The sequence below is a fragment of the Poromitra crassiceps genome (assembly GCF_964638095.1).
Source record: "Poromitra crassiceps genome assembly, chromosome: 28".
Classification (NCBI taxonomy): domain Eukaryota; kingdom Metazoa; phylum Chordata; class Actinopteri; order Beryciformes; family Melamphaidae; genus Poromitra; species Poromitra crassiceps.
In genome coordinates, this window is record NC_139651.1 from 9,605,898 (window position 1) to 9,630,453 (window position 24,556).

Sequence of the window (24,556 nt, forward strand, 5' to 3'; positions counted from 1 at the left end):
GCTCAAACATCCATCTCTCCTGGCAAAAATCGGTTTCTCCGGCCCACTAAAGTGTAACGTTCGTGTTTTATTCAGACCACGGTGTCCTATTGCCTTTGGTCTCGCCCTGTTCTGGTCGCTCTCCCCTGCCAAGTTTCTGGATTTGAAATAAAATGTCTTCTCTTCTCTCGACTGTTTCAACTCTTTGCATTTCCATAATACAGTGAGCTTAGGTTTATTTCACTTCAACTCCCAACGGCAACATTCTGAGACGTTTTACGTAGCTCATCGAAAAACAAATGCCTCCAAATGTAGTCAACTTTTTAAAGCATAACTCCATTAGTGCTGCCTTCAAATGCTCGCGGCAAAGGTCTGAGATTATAAATACAACTTGCCGCACATTCAAATGCTTTCGGTTGGAAATAAAAATAGTCTGCTTTTTTATGGCGGTTTGTTTTATTTTACATAAACAGCACAGAGCAACTTTGCAATAATAGCAGCAACAGAACGAAGAGGAGAAACATGGGATATTAGTAACAGATCCTTTAATAAATAAATAAATAGGAAAATCAGAGCTGCAACTGCAACCATTATTGCTTCAAGTGTGAAAACATGAACTATGCCAAAACTAGTAGAACAATATGATAACATAACTTTCGAACAGTTCGGTGTTGGAAAGGGTGGGGGGGCATCCTTGTTTGGAGCTATATTTACAGTCTATGGTTTTGGAGGCGGGGGCTCGGTGCTGTTGCGGCCGAACTGAAGAACTGTACTGTGGCCGTTGTGCCATCCGAGTGCGACCTCTCCCCTCCCTCGAACAGGTTATTCCGTTTTAACACAATAGCGTTCCTTCAATGTTTGGACTTTTTCAATCAGGGTCTTGTTCTCGTTCTCCAGCAAAGCAATGCGGAATTCCAGATGTTTCACGTAATCCTTTTTCTTCCGGCGACATTCTCGCGCTGCCTCTTTGTTTTTCGCGAGCCGATTTTCCCTCGGCGTCGGCGGGTCACTCTTGCCCGGAGACAGCACCGCAGAATAGGTCGTCGTCTCTCCGAGGGTCGGCGACAGGGAGCCGAGCTGGTGGTCGTCTACTGCTGCGGCTTGGATCATGACCACCTGGTTGACGGGCACCAGGATCTGCTGGCCGTCAGGTGTCACTGTCAGGGTATACTGGAGGATGCTGGCGGTGTGCTGCTGGGCTCCCGAGTTAGCCATGGCGGGGCGAGAGGTTGTAATCCCCGGGAATGCCTTCACGCTGGTCGCGGTAGATTGGAGCGGTGGGGCACGGTACTCCTCTCTCGACTGTAGTAGTAGGCAATTCCCTCGGTGTGCTTCTTCGTATTCGTCCACAGTACACTTCCCTTTCCAAGTAGACGTCAACTACAAAACATAGCTGGGCCGCACGGCTCTTATAGGCCTAGGGGCCCGCCCTCGTCATGTTGACTACGCGACGTCAAAACGAGTATGACGTCATCTATCTGGCGTCTGGCCAGGCCAATATAAAACGGCGGGTTCCAGGCATTGTTTGCTCCTCCCATTGGAAATGTGATCATTCGCCATAACGCTTTTACAGTAGGGCTATAAGACAGACTTTTCGGAGTTTCTTGTCAAAATCTAAAGCCAGAATAATAACCACAAAACGTTTTTTGGTGTCGTCATATAACTGGGCCTGGGGAGAGAGATTCATTGCACATTGCTGCCACCTAGTGCAGTGGTTGTCAGAATGTCACCACTAGTGGACCCGTGGGAGGAGACTTCCCCACCAGAGTGGCGTCAGCGAGGATCAGAATGCGTGACTCATTAGCCAATGAACAGCCAGGAGGGGGTCTCGCGCTACGAAGCAGATAATCTACAATTTGATTTAAAAAAAAAACACACACAACACAAACTGTCCATTTTGCTGCAACTCGACAGTGCTGCTTAATCCAGGACGTTACTTCCTGGAACTCTTGAGAGTAAAAAAACAGGTCCATTGGAGTGAATGGACATGTCTTTTCTATATACATGACTCTGGTGTAGACCCCCTCTGGTCTGGAACACTGGTCTCAAAAGCCTACACACATTTTATTTTTATTTTTTGCTCCTTTATTTATTTATACTAGGCATGGCTTGCCCTATTGGCGCATGTGTGTGTTGCTCACAAAGTGTTATTGCCCTTACGGGTGTGTCCCTTTATGACATCACTAATGACATCATCAGTCTTATGATTACACAAGGAGGCATTAGTCACACAATGCCTCCTTGTGTGTACTAGTCACAATGCCTCCTTGTGTGTGTGCCCCTTATGACATCACTGATGACATCATCAGTGATGTCACAATACCTCCTTTTGTGTGCCAAATTTATATATAAATAAGATGTATAGATACACACAACTGATTTTAATACAGACGTAATGTTATAGTGAAATATGCACAATGAGTGCATGCATGTGTTTTGAGTTTTAAGAATAAAAGAAAGGAAACGTGGATATTGTACAACTCTTTATCTTTGTTTTGAGTAAAAACCCCATTCTGCTGAGTGAGGGTAACCCACTGAGTACATCATGCTGTACATGTCAAGAAACCTGGGTCACAATTCCAGTGATTGGAAAGAGTAACAAACATATGAAAACTTGTCAGTTTTGAGTAGCGCTGTAATTCGCTTTGTTTTGGAATCTCAAATTAGCTCTGGTGCTGCACGCTGCTTATTGCAAAAGCCCAAATCCCGCCTTCTGCCCTGGGTATAGTGATGGCTGGCTCCTTCAGCAATCTGCACAATATCCAGTCAGAGACGGCACATTTTCAGCTGCATATGGGGCGCATTGTTCTAAACTATTACAGCAACTCAAAAAGGATCTACAATAAATGTCTTTTTCTAGTAGTGCTATCAATACATTTGTCAAAAGGTACCTTTGAAGTTAAAGGGAGAGCTATAAAAATATAGCACTCTGAAGGCACTCCCTAAAGTACTGACAAAACATTAGCTGAGCCAAAAAAGAGCCAAAAAAGAAAGAAAAAAACATCCCCACACACTGGCCTCAAATCCAGTTCTTATCCCTTTTCTCACTTGGGTCTATTAAAAAAGAAATTCACTCCACAGAACAGTTAAATCGACAACAACGCAAGAGGAGTAGGCTATACATCCAGACCAAGTTTCGAAGACTGATGAAGTCGATTCGAAATGCTGTCATTTGTAGTTACAGGGTTTCTGCAGGTTCCACAAAGGAAAACAAAACAAATCGAATGCCACCAGGAATACAAAAAAGACCAGTGTGGGGTAAATGACTTGCCAGTCATTTATCAGTGTCAAAAAGCGGACCGAAATTTAAACGAGTAAAATCTGCATTATTTTAACATCTCACAGATATAGTCACAAAGGAGTCTTTCTCCGCCCAGTTCATCAAATTCTGCAACTGATAATTCTACCAGTAACCTCCATACCAGCTTGAAAATGTTGACATGAATTGTGAGCCTAGCCTACTTAGGTGTCTGTAATACAGGTCTTTCTAGTTATGATGATCCACAACTACACTTCCCACAATGAGCCAAATATGGTGGATTGGGACAAAAAGAGGCGGCGGCAACAGGCTTTTTTTTTTTAAGAAGTCTAAAATCAATGCATACCAGCATGACCGCAACAAAAGAAGACGGGCGTAGTGGCACTGTGGCAGGAGTGCAGACATAAAGGGGAAAGTTAAGAGAGCTGCTACCGAGTCTGCTGGAAGCGTCCCTTAGCGACACCGTAACCAATCACAGCCAATCGGAGATAGAACACACATGGTGAACTTGAGAGCTCTAAATGACCGTTCCACCTTATCAGATCTCCACAGAAATGTAACAACTAGGCTGATGTGGTCAAATTTTATTTTGATTAACAAAAGTAATTTCAGACTTCTGAAGATCCTAATTCAGACATCTCAATTTAACCTTATTTAGCATTTTTTTTTTAAACACTTTCTCAGGACCCACAGAAACCCTGAGTTCAACATATTCTTTGTCGGAGACGACGACATCTGATCTTTTTACAATATTTCCTACTTCCAGTCGTGATAACACGACATCATAGCTTTGTCATGAAAATGCCTGATTGTAGAGACAAATCAAAAAAAGTTGAAAAATCAAAAAAAAGTTGAAAAATCAAAATTTTAAGACATGTCAATGGGGGTGGGTGGCAGACAGGCTTGTAACAAGCAGACAACTCACTACAATTATACTTTGAGCCAATAAAGATGGTGGTTTTAGGGGGGGGGGGGGGGGGTTAAAAAAAAAAAAAAAAAAAGTTCAGACGACATGTACTTATAGGCTACCAAATGCTCAAATATGGTTATTGGCAAAATACTGCCGCGCTGCACGTCTCATTGATCCAAAAGGAACCTTATTTGATGGCTTCCCTTGACTTCCACAGGTCCAGTTCTATCAGTTCATGTTGCTCATTTCAAGAAACACATAGCGCTACTGCTCTTCATTTAGCCACGACTGCAGAAAACGATATGACACCTACACGACAGACCCAGCCGCAACAACTACATTTAACAAAGAACACGCTAAAGCTCAAAAGTAAACCCCATATATGGGGTCAATCAAATGACGGTGTCTCCTACAGATAGTCTGCATTAGCTTGCTTTTTTCTTTATTTTATTTTTTTTTAAACCAAAAAAATAGTAGTGCTAAAGACTATGAAAACCTAAACAAAGTCATTGGCTTTTTGGGGTGGGGCAAATATATCTCCGAACGATTCTAAATACACATTTCTAAAAACTAGAAATGAGTGTTTGGTGGCCATAATTTGCTTGAGGGCACAGAATAGGACATGAGCTAGATATACATTCATTCATTACAATATTCAGTTCAGATTATGTCCCGTTAGTCTGTCTCATTTTGTGTACATGGCTTAACTTTGAACTCACCACTTCATCAAGACAGAGAACGTATTTCAACATCAAAACACAAATCAACCCAATGAACCAAGAACGCTTTTCTACAAACAATGCGAGTTCAAATACTGAACAACTGGCAAGTAGATCCGAGTAGGAAAGAAATGCGGTGAAAGAGGAGATGCAGATAATTTTGGTGCCAAGGTACATCACTGAATATATCAAAAAAACAAAAAATAAAGCTATTGATCACATGGATCGTGATCGGAGTACTCACAGTGGGCTTTCTGCATACAGCTTTTACACAACATTATCAAAGATAAGTTCAGTAAGAAAGGAACTTTAAGAGATGCAAAAAAAAATACTGAGTTATTCCACCAAGGTAATGTATTTACACATCGTGTCCTTCTGATGACTGTTTATCAAACAAAACTCAACTTTTTGGGAAAAATAAACAAAATAAAAGAAGAAAAAAACACCTTTTCAAAGTGGAGAGAAGGGAGATGGGTGAAGAAGCCGCACTCACACCCACTGACATCAAGCAGTCGACTAGTGCTGGTGACCAAGTTAAGAGTATGTCTTCATTCTTTATGTCAAATGTCGAGACCAAAGCAAAGTTCTTGAAGGGGGACATTTTCACGACGAAGGGCTACAATTCTCTGTGGATACGTCACTGCTGTACTATGCAGCCACCTTGTTGTCCTTCTAGAAGAAAGGAAAACAAGTTTAGACTGGAGTGCAACTGGTGATAGTCTACATGTCCATCCGTCCCATCTATCTAGACACCAGGGTAGGAAATTAATGGGGGCGAGTCTAGTAGACACACACACACACAGACTTCAGAAAGTATCGAACCCCAGGGTTTCCTCTATCGTATTTCAGCAGCGGCCCATGCCACCCTGGACCCGACCACCACTGCTGAAAAAAATCCTAGAGGAAACACTGAACCCCCTTGAATTTCTTGTATTTTGTGGCATTACAACCCAAATTAAAAAAAAAAAAAAATTGTCACCGATATTGGCGATTTATTATTATTATATTATTATTTTTCTGATTTCCCCCCCATTTCCCCCCCCAATTATACTTGGCCAATTTTTTATCCCCATGCTGCCCTATTGGCTGCTCCGCCCTCTGACAATGTGGGGAGAGCCGAGACTAGCACCATGCTTCCTCCGACTCGTGCAGTAGCCAGCTGCTTCTTTTCACCTGACGGGGGGAGATTCACCGGTAGGACGTAGCACGTGGGAGGATCACGCTATTCCCACCAGTTCCGTTCACCCTGAACAAGCGCCCCGACTGACCAGAGAAGGCGCTAGTGCAGCGACCGGGGCACATACCCCCAATCCGGCTTACCACCCTCAGGCACAGCCAATCGTGCCTGTATGGACGCCTGACCAAGCCGGAGGCAACGCATGGATAGGAACCTGCGACCCTCGTCTTGATAGGCAGAGAATCTACCACTACACTACCCAGACGCCCCGGCAATTAAGATTTCTAAAACGTGTGCTGAAGTACATGGAGCTGAATGATTTACCCTGTATTCAAAGTCAGAGAACTCCCGGCCTCCTCTGCTGCCTCTGTACGCGCCTCTGTATGCGCCTCTGAACCCAGGCGGGGCACTCGGGGGTGGCCCGAAGGATCCTCTGCTGGACGAACGGCCTCGGCCGCCGCGGGGCATGTAGCCTCCTCGGCCGCGGTAGCCTCCTCTTCCTCGGTTATGCCTCAGCGGGAGACCGAAGGTCTCGGCATTCATCCGCCTCTCCTCCGCCCAGGTGGGTCTTCGATCCCTGACAAACACAAAGACCAATCAGGATGCCCCCCAGTTTGTTTGGTTTTTTGATGCGACTAGCAGCTCTATAGGTCGCTCAGGCTGGGCGATAAATCAATAGCAATATATACCGGCGATAAGACAATTCATCAATACAATAAGAAAATAGTTCAATAAATATCGATCTGTCCCTTGATAATGGAGCGTCCTACGAGTGACACTCAAACAGCCAATCAAACAAACACATCCTAAAGTTCCCAAACGAGCATGTTTATTACACAGCTACAACACTCACTTTATTTTTAATTGTTGTGCCAACATTAAAATGATTACCTCAAGTGCCTTGATAAATAAGCTGGTTCAAAATAAAGTGGTTAAAGTGGGGGGTTTTCTCGTGGTCTTTATCAAAAATATGTAATTAAAAATGATCAATATAGATTTTTTGGCTATATTGCCCAGACCTACTCTGTCGGTCAGTCCACAAAAGCTGCCATCCTGCATTTTGGAACTTCACATATGCGGTCGCAGCTATTATGAATTTGCCCTTGTTTTTGTAATGAACATGCCTCATCAAAAACAGATATTAAACAGCTATAGAGTGTGACTTGCCTTGTAAACCCTCTTTCACCTGATTTCCTGTAAGAGAAAAACAAAGATCTTTCAGTGTCTTACAAGAATGCAAAGAATATATTTTGATATCATAAATTAAAAGACTTATGTCCATTGTACAAGATATACACACAAGCCTATATAAAATATACCAAAGGCCCCATGATTTTCTTATTCTTATTCTTTTTCCTTTCCTAGATTTCACTGCACCATATTCCTACAAACTAGCAGCAATCTGACCTCTGGGCAGTGGAGGTGGACAGACTGAACTCTGGGCAGTGGAGGTGGACAGAAGTGGACAGACTGAACTCTGGGCAGTGGAGGTAAACAGACTGAACTCTGGGCAGTGGAGGTGGACAGACTGAACTCTGGGCAGTGCAGGTGGACAGACTGAACTCTGGGCAGTGGCGGTGGACAGACTGAACTCTGGGCAGTGGAGGTGGACAGACTGAACTCTGGGCAGTGCAGGTGGACAGACTGAACTCTGGGCAGTGCAGGTGGACAGACCTACCTTGGATCATCACAGGACAGGTTATCAAAGAAGGACTTGGTCTTGTCATAGTAGCATGAGGTTATGGCTGCGTCCTCCTCCTCGGCGGTGCCTTCGGTAGCCTGATGCTCCGGGGCAGGATTCTCTTCTCCATTCTGAGCCTTCTCGGGCTTGTCATCTGTTTATATCAGAGGAAGATGGCGAAAGATTTTAAACACTTTGTAAAAGACCCATCCGCTAAACGGCCATTTGCACCATATTTGAGGCGATTCAAATGACAGATTTAAATTTTGACTAAAGCAACACGTGTTTTGCTCCAGCTGCCGTTCACATTATTGTGACAATGTCCTGAGTTGGAACACAGTGAAGTGTTCAAGTCAAGATGATCAGGATCAGAGTAACGTGCTATTTAAAGGGAGAGTGTTGGACGAGCTGGTCATTATTGCTTCACGTCAGTAACATGCTATTTAAAGGGAGAGTGTTGGACAAGCTGGTCATTATTGCTTGGCGGCAGGGTGCTGACTCACACTGCTCGTGCTTTCTAGGTGCTCAGGTGAAGGGTGTGCACACAAAATCTGAAATGGATCATTTCCAATTCAAATCAACGCTCCTGGATGGTTGGAACAGCGGAAGTTTACCTACTGGACAACTTAAGGACTTTTGGACTAATTGGGCTTAATTGCTCTATATATCACTGATGGTAAGTAGCCACCTTTAATTATAGCCTTGTAATATTACAAAGCTAACCCACTCATGCCGTCAAGCATCACCCAAAATACCCAAAATACCATAGACAACAGTGGAAAGACCATTCTAGTCATTCAAATTCTGTAGGTGTGCAGGATTGGTGTTAAGAGTTTTTAAAGTCAATTAGGGATGCAACGATAACTGCGCTAAAATTCCTTACGATAACCGTAACGTTTAAAATTTTCATTATCATTAAAACCGTGGTACCGTGATTACCGTGCTTTGAAAAACAGGGTAAATACTGTCGATCATCAACCAAAGTTGGCAACAGTCTCCCAGATGCAAACGTGCAGCCTTGGAGAAATGATTTCAGTGAGTGTATCAATCCTTTTTGGGTCTGTGTTTTCAATATAAAATGTTGTAAAATATTTCAGTGAGTCTCTCAGTACTTTTTGAACATTTCCAGCAATTTTTTTTTACGAATACCGTGATAATACGATAACCGTGATAATTTTGGTCACGATAATCGTGATTTGAAATGTTCGTACCGTTACATCTCTAACGTCAATGTAGTTTCACTCACAAGTGCTGTCGTAGCAAAGCGTTGTTAACTAGCAGAATCACTATTTAAACAATGCATTGATTTGACCAATACTGATTGAAAATCTACTTCCTGGTATGTGGATGTACAGGGCACCAGCCTCGAGTTGGCTGACGTTTGACTTGACTTGCACACTGCAATTCCCTTATGCGCGGCTCATAGCCGTATTACGGTATGCATTCATTAGGGTGGCCAGAGGAGGGCGCACTGTCTGAATCAATGTAGCTAAACCTTATGACATTAAATCAAAGCCTGATGACAAAAAGTCAGCACTGCTATAAATATAAAGTGTTTTTTCTCTCCCAGATTTTTGCATAAAAGTGAGAAATAATCAATTCTGAACCACCTTGACGCGGAATAGAGACAGTTCATAATTTAAAAGTGCTGGTCAGTTATCCAGGTGTTGCTCTTCTGGACTCCGTGTTAGGAGCGGTACCTTTGAGTTTGAGCTTGCTCTGGAGCTCTTTGTCAATCTCATCTTTGTTGAACTGGGCGTTGGCAGTCTCAAAGTCAAAGTCTTCTTCGAACTTCACGGGGCCGTCCCGACGCACGTTGAATCGGCCTCTGCCGCGGTTGCCTCCTCCGCGGCCACGGCGGGGAGGGGGACCACCAGCTGAGAAACGACAGGGGAAAACTCAGACCCGGCAATAATGCGACGCCTTAAAAGTTCACTGCCAAGCAGACAGGACCAGTATTAATCAAGAGAACGTGAATCAGACAGCTAAGCAAATAAATATGAAGCTTTGTTTCAGAACAAAACCACCAACATATGAAACATGAGACACCTACACTGGCAAAATAAAATAAAAAAAATCACAAAAAAAAATGCATTACAACATACTAATGAAAGTTATTAGCTACCCAAGATCTTTTAGCAGCAAACATCTAAAATGATGGTATTACCGGTATCCATTTTTAAAGGGGGGGGATAGACCTTTCTATTAAACTTGACCATGAATACCCGAAGGTAGAAAGTAATTTCATATAGTGGAAATGACTTACTGTGTTGACGCCTGTTGGGATCCCGGTTTTCAAAAGCACCATGCTCAATATGAATATCTGGCTGAGGCACTTTCTGCACCTCAGGGGCTAAACAGCAAAAGACAGAATTTACCATCATGTAAGAACAGAATAAGAAGTCAGCCAGCGTGCGAAAGAAATGATCTGCCAAATCTACCAAAAGAGATACATAAACGCTACAACTAAAATAATATCAATGCTTACAATTACCAATAAATAAGCTACTTGATAATAAATAGGTTAAAAAAGGTATATTGTTTTGCAGCGTACTAAATGAATTATTATAAAGAAAAGCTATTTGCACATTGTAATGTTACTGAAATGATAACAGAGCTGATCAGCGTGCACCTGCCCGTATTCAGCTGCGATGCCAACCAGCTGTCAGAAAGCGTGTGCAGTGGTTATGGGTATGTAACGTTAGCACTGTGGCATGGCTAACTAGTAATCAGAAAGGAGAGCGAGACAGTAATTCCTTTTGTGATTTATTCCAGTCTGTCCAACGTTACCGGAGTTGGAGAGTGTATCTCTAAGGACGGTCAGTATCACTCACTACTAGCCTGTTATTCTAATTTCATAAGGTACAACATAACATTAGCCGCTCGTTAACAGCTGATGTCCGTTGTTTGTGCTTGATAGCGGACCCATTTAATTGTTGACTCCATCGCTATGCGGTTTGCTCTCCCTTCAGCCTGGATAGCCTGCTAACTGTGGTAGCCTGTCTAGCCTGTTCTGTCACTTCTCCTCCTGTGTGCGCTTCCAGAAAAGGTCTGTGTTGCTGTCGCAGCACGTTAGTTCGTTCCAGAGCGCTTTTCTTATTAAATTGATTCTCTCTTATGAAATTAACACCAGGGATTGTCCGACCAATGAGAATTTGGTCGGCCTGCAGCGACCAACGGGCCAGAAGGTCAGCCCTACACCAAGACAATGGGTAGAAGGCAAAGGACAGCCCTACTCCTCATAGGGTTGATATTCATACCATTGAAGTGATAAAAAGTGTGAAAACAAAATTACTCATAGGGTGAAAATTATGAATAGAGTCCTAGCAATTAAAAACATTAAATCAACATCTTCCCACCAGGTTGACAGTGAGAGAACCTTACCCCTTCTCGGCTCCAGGAGGTCTGGGGGCCTCTGGCTGGGGGCAGTGGCGGGGGCGGGTCTGGGACTCCTCTGTACCACCACTGCAGGAGCAGCCGGGGCAGCTGAAGGGGGGGCCTGTACCGCCTGCTCCACTGAGGGATTCTTCTTCAGAGGCTCAAGCGGAGGACTAGTGCGTCCTGTAGAACACAGCAAAGTGGGGTTCAAGCAGTGAGCATTTTTGATTGCTGAGGCCAATACATTGAAGCGGCTGATAGCAAATATTTTATGCCAATATTAGGGATGCACCGATATGAAAATTGTGGCCGATATCAATAACAGACATTAACATTGCTGTTACGGCCGATAAATGATATTTACCAATAGGGTATTGGTTCAAATTTCATGAATTGATTCGATTCCGATTCACAAGGTTCTGAATCGATTCATCTCGATTCGATTCCGAGTAAATAGACACGTATTTCAGACAACACTTACCTCCTCCAACAGCTCCATACTGCTGAGGTACCAGGGGCGTTGAGCTAAACTGGTTGTATGGTGGGATGGGGGCCCGGCTGAAAGATGCGTAGGACCCCCCAGACTGGAATGATGATGATGCTGCAGCATTGCTGGATCCAATAGAGGACTAGAAGGATAAAAACCCACCCGGCCAATTAAGGACAACAGCACTATCACAACACAGGGTACTACCCTGAGGGTAGATCATCCAACACTTAAGTCTTAAACACCGCAAGCCCACATCTAGGGTCCAATGTCATTTAATACAAAATCATAAATACAGAAAGTAGGCTGGCACTGTATACAAACAATTTCTTACCTGAACAATGGCAGGGTCCTGGGGCAGTGTACTAGTGGCTTTGGGTGGCTCACACACCGTCAAGTCTTTTATATCACTCCCTCGGAAGATGATGTACTCAAACACTTCATCCCGAGGAGGAATGGGCCTGTCAGTGGGGCGATCTTCAGTGCCGAAAGAACGAACTGTTGGGAGAAAATGTGACAGCCATTACTACTTCATACAGGATGTTATTTTACTAGTCTTTGTTACTGAGGCTGCGCAGAACTATGTTTAAATGTGAAGGCCTGTGAAAAATATTTGATTGTCCGTTTAGGCATACGAGGATAGAAAATAGGCTGATTTGGTAACTGTATGGCTAAAAAAATACTACACTACAGTTACATGTTCAAAGACGATAACCTAAAGAGAAGATCGTTATCGAGTTCATTGAACATAACGTTAGCTACACATAATGTACAAACCAAAAGAAAGTGGCACACAACACATCAATCAAGTGTCATTAAGTAACAGCACTTTCAACACCAGGCACATGGCTTGCAATTAGGGGCACTACTTAGCAGCTGCATTGAGTAGTGAAATAGCAGCAGGACGTAAACAAAGAACGCAAGTGTCGGCCAGCACTGCAGTTGGCTAATTGGCTAACGTTAGCTAGCATAAGCATAGCTAACTAACGCTACGCTGATAACTCGGTACGGTGTGCCGCCGTTGGACACGGGTACGATAACGGGAGCTTTTGTTGACGAATGTAGAGTCGGCATGTTGGGTTAGCTTACCTTTAGCAAGAGCAACAGTGGAGTTTTCAGTGTCAATGGTGTACAGAATTCCTTCATAACGAATCCCGGCCTTCGAGACCAGGCTAATTTTGCTGCCGATGTACGGCGTCCCTCCTCCGCTCATATTTGTCCTGTTTTGAATAACCCAATTACTTCAGTCGGATGTGATTTCCCTGAAAAGATGGAGTATCTTCAGGCAAAAAGTTGTACGTCTTCTTAAGTCTCACAATTGCAATGGTACTTTTAATGAACTATTTAAACCCCGTTCGCTGTTGAACAAATCGCTACCACGACATGGCCGTTTTCATTTTCCTTCGCCACCCGCCGCTAAGGATGTTGGGAAATGTGGTTGTTGCTTATTTGTCTGCCTCTAGTCTCGCAGTGCCAGAATGGAAATAACGTGTGATTTGACAAAATATGTCGAGTAGAGTGATATATATGAGTATTCATTGTATACTCCCCATTCTGTTCACATTGACAAGTATTTGTTGCACGCAGAAGAAAAGGAGTCACTCATAGGACACTTTAGTAGATTTGTGAGATTTCGCCCCCCGCACCTCCTCTCGCGATATTACACGGGTCCCTCCACACCCTGCCCCCACCTCAGACATTTCTTTTATGCAGAAAAAGTCACAAAAATAGTTCTGCATTTGTCTTGAATAGGTATGACATAGGTTAACATAGCATGCTTTGGATATTATAAACATTTTATTGATGCATACAAAAACTACATCACATACGCTATATCGTTGTGTAACTAGCTACATCACACTAGAGTTGTTAACACACTGCATTGTTATCATCCATTAACGGATATTTTCAGAAAAATAAAACAAGAAACATTTCGTTCTCTTTTTTCCCTCTTTTAATGACGTCAGATTCATTCCCACAATGCCCAGTAACACGCAAGCGCAATGTAAAAAAAATAATAAGACGGCGATCCGTGATCCAGAGATGGCGGGCGCCTCCGACCCCCTGGAAGAAATGCTCTTTTCAGAGGTGGATGAGAAGGCTGTGAGCGACCTGGTGGGCTCCCTGGAGTCGCAGCTTGCTGGCCAAAGCGACCCGGCAGGTAAAACCGACGAAAGCAGAGGTGCTGGCTCCGTGACCACCGCTAACCATCACTTAGGAAAAACGCTACCACCAGCTCCAGTGGGCACCACCACAACACTGGAACAACAACAAGGACGGCGTAATAATAAAGATGAGCTACTACGCCAGGAGATCAACTCTAAAGAAATCAGCCCAGGTACAACTATCGCACCTTCCTCACTGGGCGGCTCGACCCCGTCCTTTGCCGAGGCTCCCGCCACTTCGGCTGTCGGTGTGGACGCCACTACCAGCGGTTTGCAATCACATGGAGCAGCATCCATCACAACACTGACTGCTGCATCTGCTGCTGGGTCAACTTTGGCATCTCCGCCTGCCAGCATCAGCACCACTAAGGGGTCTAGCAAGGTCCCCCCGGGCTCAGGTGAGCCGTCGACAGAAGCGAATCTGCCGAGGAAAGGCACACGGCGACGGACTGTTTCGACCCGGATCAAGAGTTTGAACGGCGGAGCTGTAACGGTAACGACCAGGAGGAATAGCAGCACAGCGGTGCCCGTTAGCGTTAGCTCTGTGGATACCAGCGAAACTACACCAAACTCTGCTGCTCGAGCGGTGACATCCTCCATCAACACCACCACCACGTTCACTGTATCCAACGCCAGCATATCTGCAGCGCACTCGGCTATTCCTCTCGACCGAGGGACTCCTACAATTGCCCTGCACAGACTCCCCAATCACATCGTTGCGAGCATAGCCCAGAACGGAAACGGGACCACCGTGTCGGCCTTGGTCCAGCAGGGAGCGCGGATAGGACCACCTGTCCCCTCTCCGGCTTCACAGGTGAACCACAGCAAAACGGACACCACCACTGAAGGGGCTTCCGAAACGGACGAAACTCACTCCACAATTGTAATGTCAAGCCAGCCTGGTAATGTCAACTCTGTAATGAATGCTGTTCCCCCTGCCTCTGCTGTTGCCATACCAACGACAACAGCAACAGCAGCGAGCCAGCCTCTCAGCTCTGCCTCCACAGCCACTGTCTGTGTCACTTCTGTGAGTGTCACCGGTCCAACCACCTCTGTGACTACAACCACCGGCATGGTCCGGCCCGCGGCTCCCTCTCCCTCGACCCCCTGTGCCGCCGTGCCACCACAGGCCACCTCGGCACAGTCTCAGCCCCGGCCCGGACTCGGACCCGCGGCACCGCAAAGGGTCGTAGCCCCTCAGCTGATTGTCAGACCGCCTCAGCCTCAGCAGCAGACCACCATCCAGCTGCCCCCCGGGTTCACCATCCCACAGGGTAAGGCTTGCTGCTGGAGAGAGGTGGTTTTTGAACGGCACCTGCTGTGTGGGAATAAGCCAGCCCCCAGACTCATGGGTTTAGTTGTCAACTGGATATATAACTGGTAACTGGTGGTAGTGTTTCAGGACTCCTGAAAGACTCCACATGTCACAATGTACACAACTTCTCCTGCTGAATCAGGAGGAGAAGTTGTGTGTAGCGTATGCAACATCTTGTTCGTGCACAGTGTGTGTCAGTATGTGTGCTGCATGGGAATTCTGCAAGTTCAAGTGAAGTGATGGGCTGGTGAATGTTGCAGAGATATTACAACATGCCATTCATTTCAAATGAGCAGCGGTGTGAGTGCATGCTATACAGTTTTAGCACGGGCAGAAACTCATGTACTCAACTCAATCAAACAATTAACCCTGACCCTTCTCGGTGGTGAGAAAACATGCTACGTTGTTAGCCTCGACTCCGGGCGTTGCCGATGGCAACTAGACATGCATACTTGGACATCAGCTTGATGAGGGGGTCCAGGGGAGTCCCCCCCCCCACCAAAATGAGTAAATTGTGTGATTTCACTATGATTTTAATGACTAGTAGAAGTTAGCCCAAGGAGAGAATGTAGTGCGTATACTTGGCCATTGCTTTCACTCTCTCCTGTTATCTCAACATCTATTCTACATTATATACATATATATAAGCGAGACTATATGACATGAAACCACACATCTGTAATGGGTAGAAGAAGAATAAAAACAAACCTCATGATCTCTGTGGGAATGGAAAACATTTATATTATGTACATCTTTACACATTTTAGCTGATGCTCTTAACCAGAGTGGCTCACAATAAGTGAAGTAGTAGACAGGAGTTTGGCGTCTTTCAGAGCGACACTTTAGCAACAATAGCACGACACACACACAGACTGTGGTTTGGATCAAACCTGGGATATTTTGCTTATAGGACATATTCTCTCTAACCACTAGGTCACCCTGCTGCTCCGATATCTCATGGGAAATAACATCTTGAGGGTGACTGTCAGGGAATGGGACCTGCTGGCATCCCTAGAATTTCCCTTCCCAATCAAATACAACCACTAAAGTATTCATATATCATATTCTTCTTTTAAGAAAGTACCAGAAAACGTTTGGAAGTTTCCCATCGACAGCAGAATTTCGAGAATGCCAGACACTTTAATGATGTGCCAGCCACGCCAATGGTATGATTTGTGTATGGATCAGCGGTCTGCCTTCGAAACTTTTCACATTTCCAATTTGTGACTTTAACTTTCCTGAAGTTTCAAACAGTTGTGTTTCAAAATGCCATTTCTGAGAATAATAATCAGAATCACTATATCGCCAATTTACAAATAAAACTACGGGAATTTGTCTTGGTGTCATTACAGATACACATCGTCAACTTCATACATTTCATAGTACATATAGAGAGGCAAAGTGACCCCCTACTTCCTGCTTCTTCACTGTACCAGAGATTTTCATCCGCCATTTATTTTCCCATAGACATTTTGTAAAATGCTTATAAAAATAGTTTTACTTTGTCAAACCAAACGGTTCAGCTATATTTAGAATCGGCAGAGACCGTAGAACATTTCACTCAGACCAAAACTTAAAATAAACTACAATGAAAAAATATTTTCTTTAAATCCGCAATTCTTTTACGTTTTGGTCCGAGTGAAATGTTATGCGATCTCTCCTGTTTCTAAATATATCTGAACCGTTTGATTTGAACAAGTAAAACTATTTTTATAAGCATTTTACAAAATGCCTATGGGAAAATAAATGGCGGATTAAAATCTCTGGTACAGTGAAGAAGCAGGAAGTAGGCGGGCACTTTGCCTCTCAATTGACATACAACATGGACGTGTGGGCAGGGACAACAGGACATCACTTACCTGCTGTCTATGGTGCATGAAGATAGGCTAGCAGCCTGTACCGAGATCAAGAAGAGATATATACATATATGCACAAGTCCTTTAAGGCAGTGGTTCCAAACCAGGGGTACGTGTACCCCTAGGGGTACTTGAGCAGCTTGAAGGGGGTACGTGGAAAGATTGGGGATCACAATTTATTTCCAAAATGAAAAAAAAAAAACAGTATACCAAGTCATTTCATAGGCCCATTTCTAAAATGCTGTGTACACATGCCCGGTCAGTGTTGGTAAAAAAAGTAAGACTTTTTCAATCCACCAGAAATATATTATAAAGGGGATTCATTCAAATTATTTCATGTAATAATCAGTCGTGTTAGATACTAAAAGTTTTAATATGAGTTTAATAGAACCAATTTAGAGAATCGTCAACACGCCTGAGTGAGGGGGTACTATTGGCATGGCGAAACAGCTCAAGGGGTACATAAGCCAGAAAAGGTTGGGAAACACTGCTTTAAGGCAATGCCTCTCAAAGTGGGGTGACCCCCAGCCCCCAGGGGTCCTTGAGGGGCTTCCAGGGGGGTCCCCAGCAAAAAGGGTCATTTATGTTCACTAGAATTCCAACCATAAGTAACACAATAGAATGTCTGACTATTTTGGTCATGGCTTTCATACACCTCCTGTAATGATGAAACATCTCCTGTAAACGTGTGTAGGCGTAGAATGGGCTGAAGGTCTTCCTAAAGCCCAATGAGTGCACCAGGCCCATGGTACACCCTGGGACGACTGTGGCTCAGGAGGTAGAAGCGGGTCGTCCACTAATCAGAAGGTCGGTGGTTCGATCCCCGGCTCCTCCAGTCCGCACGTGGAGGTGTCCTTGGGCAAGACGCTGAACCCCATATTGCTCCCGATGGCCGTGGCAGCTTGCCGACCTTCGGTGTGTGAATGTGTGTGTGTGAATGGGTGAATGTAGGCACATTGTAAAGCGCTTTGGATAAAAGCGCTACATAAATGCAGTCCATTTACACCCAGTCAGCCTAACAACCACAACAGGCTCCAGCAAGACAGGGCCAGGAGAGTGGGAGGGTCTTCTTCACAAAAGCAAAAATATGATCAGATGGGGTTACCCTGGACAAAATGTCATCAAATGGGGGTTCGTGTACTAATTCATGTCAGTTTAGGGTCCTTGATGAATAATGAAATGCGTAAAAATAATTTAGCGTTTCCTTTTTAGCCCTTTTTTTTTGCTGCCCAAGAAATTGCAACTGCCTTAGTGGAGACCTGTTGCGCTCCACATTACAATGACCAGCAAAGCATCTGCGCGCAGAATGAATAGTGTTTTCTTATTGTAATTGGATTACTGTAAGTAAATATGGTGATGCACAGCACCATGTTTTGGCCAACTGATGGGCAAGCATTAGGGTTGTCAAAAATATCGTGAGTACCCGAAAAGTATCAATTACTGAAAATTTGAACCGGATACAGTACTCATTTGCAACAGGTATCGAAAGTATCAATACTAGACATTTTAAATGGATACAATACTCATTTGCAACAATTTTGATACCATCAGTCCTTTCTTTGAATGAAAAATCACTGATTTTTCCCTCCCCATCATTGGTGGGTATCTGTAGCTTCAACAAGCTAAATGTGTTCTGATGGCTAGTGCAGGGCTGATCTGCTGTCCACGTTCAAAGTTTTATCAGGCCTAGATTATGGAGAAGTGTGCGTCTGTCCGTCCATCTGTCTAACTTTATTTTTATGCCTCTTGATGTGTCGTCACCCCCCCCCCCCCCTTCCCGTGGTATGGAAAATGGTAGAGATTGATCAGGATATACAGCAGCAGCACTGTTAACATTTGATGGACATCATTGTGTCTTTACTGTATGTAAATTCCTCAAAGATAAACCAATGTGTAATAAAAAAGTCTCGTCCCGGTATGGGCTCCTTCACAAGCGTGGCACTGTCTGTAATAACTGCACTCCTACTAGCCTTTCAGAGAGAGCAAAGAGACACTCATGTAACATTCAAGGTTATTATTCGCTGAGAGAGCTAGGCTACTACATGGCTATAATGTAAAAATCGAATGTTTGTTGATTAGCCTGATTTCTGGCAACATTGTCAGTCTATTCATATTTAATAATTAAATCATAATTAATTGACTGACGAGTGTAGTAAATGAACACCAGTCACCACCAGCCAAATGCTGGCACATTTTTGGCTGTGGCGGCTACTAAGTTTCTCTACCTGGCTGCCACTTTGGCTGTTGACCAATCATGTAGGTTGCTTTGCTATTCATGCTTTCTGCCTGGTAAAGCAGTGCAAGGGCTTTGTGAATTTTGAGATTTGTGAGGCATTGTTGATTGGACATACTGTCATGAATAATTTATAATTTCTGTCTGGGTCAAATCAGTGTGGTAAAATCCCATGATCTCTAAATTGCACAATCTATGCCCCACCCTTTTCAGTTTTTTCTGAGTTTGTTTTGAAGTTGTGGTGAAGTTTTTCCCAAATTAAACTCTAATTGGCTGGTTAAACAGTAATCATGGCTGCCAAATTTGGTCAACCACCAGCCACTAATATGTATGGTGGACAAAAATTCCTGTGCTCGCAGTGGCTCTTGACTGCGTAGGTTCAGTCTTGCAGTCAGAGCAAGTGCATATTAAGATGGTACGCAGGTACATTTGTTTGGCAAAGTTGAGGCAACAGTTGCTGGCAGTGGGCAATGAGTTAGTTTGAGCAACTTGGGCAATGGGCAAAGAAGACAATGGTAACTCAGACAAATCTGACTGTTGTCGATAGATATTGCTGCCATCACCGTGATTCTGACCTCTTCTCTACAGAAAATGTAATCATTTCATTATCCACTGCAACTTAATAACATGTATTATAGGTTCATATGGTCTGGCATGATGCAGCATCCAACAGCTAGCTAGCTTGCAAGATTAAATGTTAGGCCTATATACAAAGAATCACAGTTATTATTATTTCCTAGATGTGTTTACTATTTAATTAATGGCATTTGTACCATCAGCCGGTATTTTTGAAAACATTTTGGGACGAGGACAGACAGGTCACCTGACCTGACCAATTTTCTTGTCTTTGATTGGTTGATGTTTAAACCTTGCCAGCAAATCTTTCTGACAAATCTGGGGCAAATTCTGCCCCAAACCTGCTGTAAAAAGTTGCCTGTGTAACGGCATGTGCATATACACAGAACAGGATTTTTGTGTGTGTGTGCTACTACACATTGTTTACAGTATTCACCAGCCACTTTGGATGAACGGTTGGTTTGACCCCCCAAAATAGCTGGTAGAGTCAACAAGCTCACCGTCCACAGCCAAGACTTGCATGCGTTTTGGCTGCTCACTGGTGGCTGGTTGTAATTCCCCACTGTGGGTGTGATGTTGTCCGCGCTGACTAACGTTGCCTGCGGCTCTGCAGGGATGGTGCTGGTACGCACAGAGTTGGGCCAGCTGGTGATGGTTCCTCAGCAGGCGTTGGCCCAGGCTCAGGCCCAGGCCCAGGCCCAGAACAACATCTCCCCGCGACCGGCCACCCCCACCGCAGGCGGCACCTTCAGAGTAGCAGCCCCACAGGTAAGAGTCCCCCACACGACCCATATGGCAGCTACTACCACCTGCAGAGTGGACTCTCATCAGTAGGACCACCACACACCGCATTGGTTGGTAATTATTCTTTACAGCTAGAACAGGAGGGACAGGTTCTCTATGTGCCATGTATTCTTGTATTTTGTGTAGTTTTTACACACTAATGACCACAAAGATGTCTCTGAAATGGGATAATAAAGTACACTTTGACCTGGATCTTGGCTGTGCTAAGTTCTGCCAACCAATGTTTGGACTTGAATACCACACACCTGTTGAAGATCTGTCCAAACAGTATTTGTATATATATTTTTTTATAGGGCATTCATGTTATATTTGGGCTTACTTTTAAAACTTCACTATTTCATCCCGGCCTAGCATCTTTGAGATAAGCAGATGTGCGTAGTTGCATATATTAAAAAGTAACTACCGCTGGTTATTATTATTTTTTAAATTCTGCTATAATGTATATTTAATTAAATAAACCAACAGTTCAAAGTTGGTTGGTAGACGATATACCATACTTTCCCACCACGTTAATATTACCTTTATTTAAAACTCGAAAAATCATTGAGGGCAAGCCGCCTTTTACAATGATGCAGAGTAAGATGAAATGATAGTAAAAGATACGAGATAAAATAAACAATCAAATAACAAATATTATGTAAAAGTACAGTTAATAAAAGATACAGTTATAAAACAAATAAATTAAAGGTATAAAAAAATTATACGGGGAAGCACAAAAAATGTGGACCAAAGCAGCTCAGCAGGCAAAATAGAATACAAGGCAAAAAAAGGAGCTGCTTGGAGTTTGAAAAGAAGATATTATTTGTATCTGCGTACTGCAAAGAGTTACAAACCAGAATACATCTTCAATTTGATACGGGCAAACACAAAAACGCAACGCGTTTCAACCGTTGGTCTTCGTCAGGCTGTGGTATACAGCCTGACAGGTTGAAACGCGTTGCGTTTTTGTGTTTGCCCGTATCAAATTGAAGATGTATTCTGGTTTGTAACTCTTTGCAGTACGCAGAGGCAATTACTTCTCATTAAATAATATATTCTTTTCAAACTCCAAGCAGCTCCTTTTTTTGCCTTGTATAAAAAAAATAATACAAAATCAATTCAAATTAAATAAAACAAGTGGAAGGGTTACCTCCGCGACCCGACCACGGACAAGCGGTTCAAGTGCAAATAGTACTAACGGAGCTGACTACAGGCTAGTGTGATACATCACTTCTGATTGGCAGAGCTGACTACAGGCTAGTGATACATCACTTCTGATTGGTAGAGCTGACTACAGGCTCTTGGCAGGAACACGCTACAGTTGAATGGCTGCAAGAACATGGGAGTAGTAGGCAGAAATCGGCATCAGCAGCGCTGTAGAAAGTCGATCAACAGTTTCAGACGCATATCAGTGGATTTGAACCCAAAGCACACTGAGTATTTGGTACTTTAACCCGCTGAGCCACTGGAACGCCCCGAAGCTCTGATCTTTAAAGAGGGAATAACCGTTGGATCTTTGTACAGATATATGGTCTCCCTATTCCCCAGAGCCACTTCAAAACACGCTTTGTTTCCGATCAAAGTGGAGCCACATTTAATTTTCTAGTCCTTCAACGTGTGATTTGGAAAATAGCTTGTCGTCATTGCCCAACATTACGCCGTCTAGAGACAAAAGCAAAAACCATATCGGTTTGAGTCAGTGAGCATTGAGTACTGTCCCTGATAGCCAGAAATGAGACGAGAGAAAAGAGTCGTATTCTGTTTCGAATAGGGTTGTCAAAAGTATCGATAGTATCGATAAAAGTCAATACAAAAAATTTGAAACGGATAAAATACTCATTTGCAACTGTATCAATATCAGCAGTGCTTTCTCGCAATGAAAAATCAAACATACCACTGATTTCTCCCCCTCTGTCATTGGTGGGTATCTTTTGCTTCAACAAGCTCAAAGTATTCTGATGACTAGAGCAGGTGTAATCTGCCATGTTATGATAGGCTGATGACTAGAGCAGGTGTAATCTGCTGTGTTCTGATAGGCTGATGACTAGAGCAGGTGTAATCTGCCGTGTTATGATAGGCTGATGACTAGAGCAGGTGTAATCTGCTGTGTTCTGATAGGCTGATGACTAGAGCAGGTGTAATCTGCCGTGTTATGATAGGCTGATGACTAGAGCAGGTGTAATCTGCTGTGTTCTGATAGGCTGATGACTAGAGCAGGTGTAATCTGCTGTCTAAGGTCAACGTTTTTAATGGGTTTTATCAGACCTAGATTATGGAGAAGCGTGCCTCTGTCCGTCCATCTGTCTGTTTATTTTGTATGCCTCTTGATGTGTTGTTGTCATCCCGCCGCGCGGTATCGAAAATGGTATCGAGTATCGATATTTTCCTGGGTATCGGTATCGAAGTAGACAATTCTAGTACCGTGACATCCCTAGTTTTGAAACCTGAAATGTCACAGTGATGTACACGCTCCATATAGACTCAAATAGGCAACAGTTAAAGCAGACACAGATGGATTTTCTGGGAGCGTGGTTACCATCTCAGCAATTCATATTGGCACATCTGCTATGCACATTGCATTGGACTGGTAAATCTGTGTGTGACCTGTTGACAGATTTTTACAGAATAAAACTCTTTTCTGGTTTAGTGGTAATTCGTTTTAGCCAGAATAAGAATATAATCATCATAATATCATAATATATTCATCATCATAATATCCCTTATTAACTTGTACTCTTTGTTCAGCAGCAACCTACATCTCTGTTCTTTGCCACTGCCAGGACCCAGTTTCCACTCAATGATCAATCAAGTTAATGTGATCACTTTGTGATTCAGTATTCATAAATGCAAAGTTCTACACTGGCATGAGAAAATACGTAATTGGACAGTATATTCAAATAGGAATTTTGTTTTTACCCAGGGAAACAGCCATGTCCATTTCTCTTTTTGCAGCAAACCTTTCTTCATATCCACTTCCACACATTCAAACCAATGTTATATTGTTTATATATAATATGTATGTATAATGTTGACCCCCGTGTGACAGTGATCTGATGTTTGGAGTTTGATTCTGTGCTTTTCCACACACAACAAGGGCCAGGAATCGAATCGAACCCGAGTCCTTGTTGCTGTGAGGTGACGGTGAGCCACCAAGCTGGCCCAACTTAGCTCAGTTCCATTCGGTTTAAACTTTGTCCCATGACGCAACATTTTGTTTGCAGACAGGGTTTACAGTAGAAACAGGAAAATGCATGCAAATCAAACAGTAACCAAACGAAATAAAGTCATAATAAATGCAATAAAAAAAAACACATAACATGAAAAACACAGCAAACGTGTATAAAACAGATCACAACAAAATTGACTAATCAGTGCAAATCCTAAGTTCTTAGACAGGGCTATGATACTACATCTTTTCATGTTCAAATTAATTTAAGCTGTGTAGCCTAATTGCAGCGGGAATGAAGGAGTCTCCTGGTTCTTTTAAGCTCTCCAGGCCAGTAGGGGGCATCAGCCTTGAACTGTCCTCCCCAGGGAGCAGAGAATGACAGTCTGTTAGAAACGAGACACATTTACACCTTCCTGTTCATTTCCATCACTCCTTCCCAACCCGTCACATGATAGGAGTGACAGGTGACGTTTGTCAGAAACTAAATCTGACTGATCACGTAAATCGGTGAAACTTTGATCGAATCATCTGTGGCCTCATATCAATCAGTGGATTTTGGGTGAGCACCGCCTCTTTATGTGAATCGCCCCAGTTCTAAACCTTAATTGAGCTGTGATTAATCAGTTTTTCTGTGTAAATTGCGCTATAACGAATGAATTTCATGATTATTTTACCTATAGATTAAACTGTGATTAATAGCTGAATTAATGTCTCAGCCAGGGCTCCTTAATGACTCCACAGGGTCCCGTCTTCTCAAAATTTAACGAGCTTTCTGAATAATTGATTGGAATTTGCTTATTATCACCTGTGGATACATCATTCATTTAAAAACTCATGCTAGTAGATCCATAACTTTGGAACTTGGTGTT

The 24,556-nt window shown here is 43.5% G+C and overlaps 2 protein-coding genes across 3 annotated transcripts in view; one reads left to right on the plus strand and one right to left on the minus strand.

Moving 5' to 3' along the window:
• Positions 1-3,807: 3,807 nt before the first annotated feature.
• lsm14ab (LSM14A mRNA processing body assembly factor b) lies at positions 3,808-12,981 on the minus strand. Of its 2 annotated transcripts, none has more exons than XM_083662365.1 (10): positions 12,680-12,981; positions 11,925-12,088; positions 11,585-11,732; positions 11,110-11,286; positions 9,992-10,078; positions 9,426-9,602; positions 7,723-7,879; positions 7,212-7,238; positions 6,369-6,621; positions 3,808-5,536 (listed from the first exon to the last, which is right to left on the minus strand). In XM_083662365.1, the coding sequence occupies exons 1-10, from the start codon at positions 12,801-12,803 to the stop codon at positions 5,516-5,518; spliced, it is 1,335 nt and encodes a 444-aa protein (XP_083518491.1). In that variant the 5' UTR covers positions 12,804-12,981; the 3' UTR covers positions 3,808-5,515. The 2 variants fall into 2 exon arrangements, with proteins under 2 accessions (XP_083518491.1, XP_083518490.1); XM_083662364.1 differs by having other exon boundaries at positions 3,808-5,539.
• Positions 12,982-13,633: 652 nt separating this feature from the next.
• LOC310799866 (transcription initiation factor TFIID subunit 4) overlaps positions 13,634-24,556 on the plus strand; it is a gene marked incomplete at both ends in the record, with an annotated part of 142,986 nt that continues 132,063 nt past the window's right edge. Inside the window, 2 exons of the mRNA XM_083662467.1 lie at positions 13,634-15,029; positions 20,349-20,503. Coding sequence (XP_083518593.1) covers positions 13,634-15,029; positions 20,349-20,503 — 1,551 coding nt within the window. The remainder of the gene's footprint in view (positions 15,030-20,348; positions 20,504-24,556) is intronic.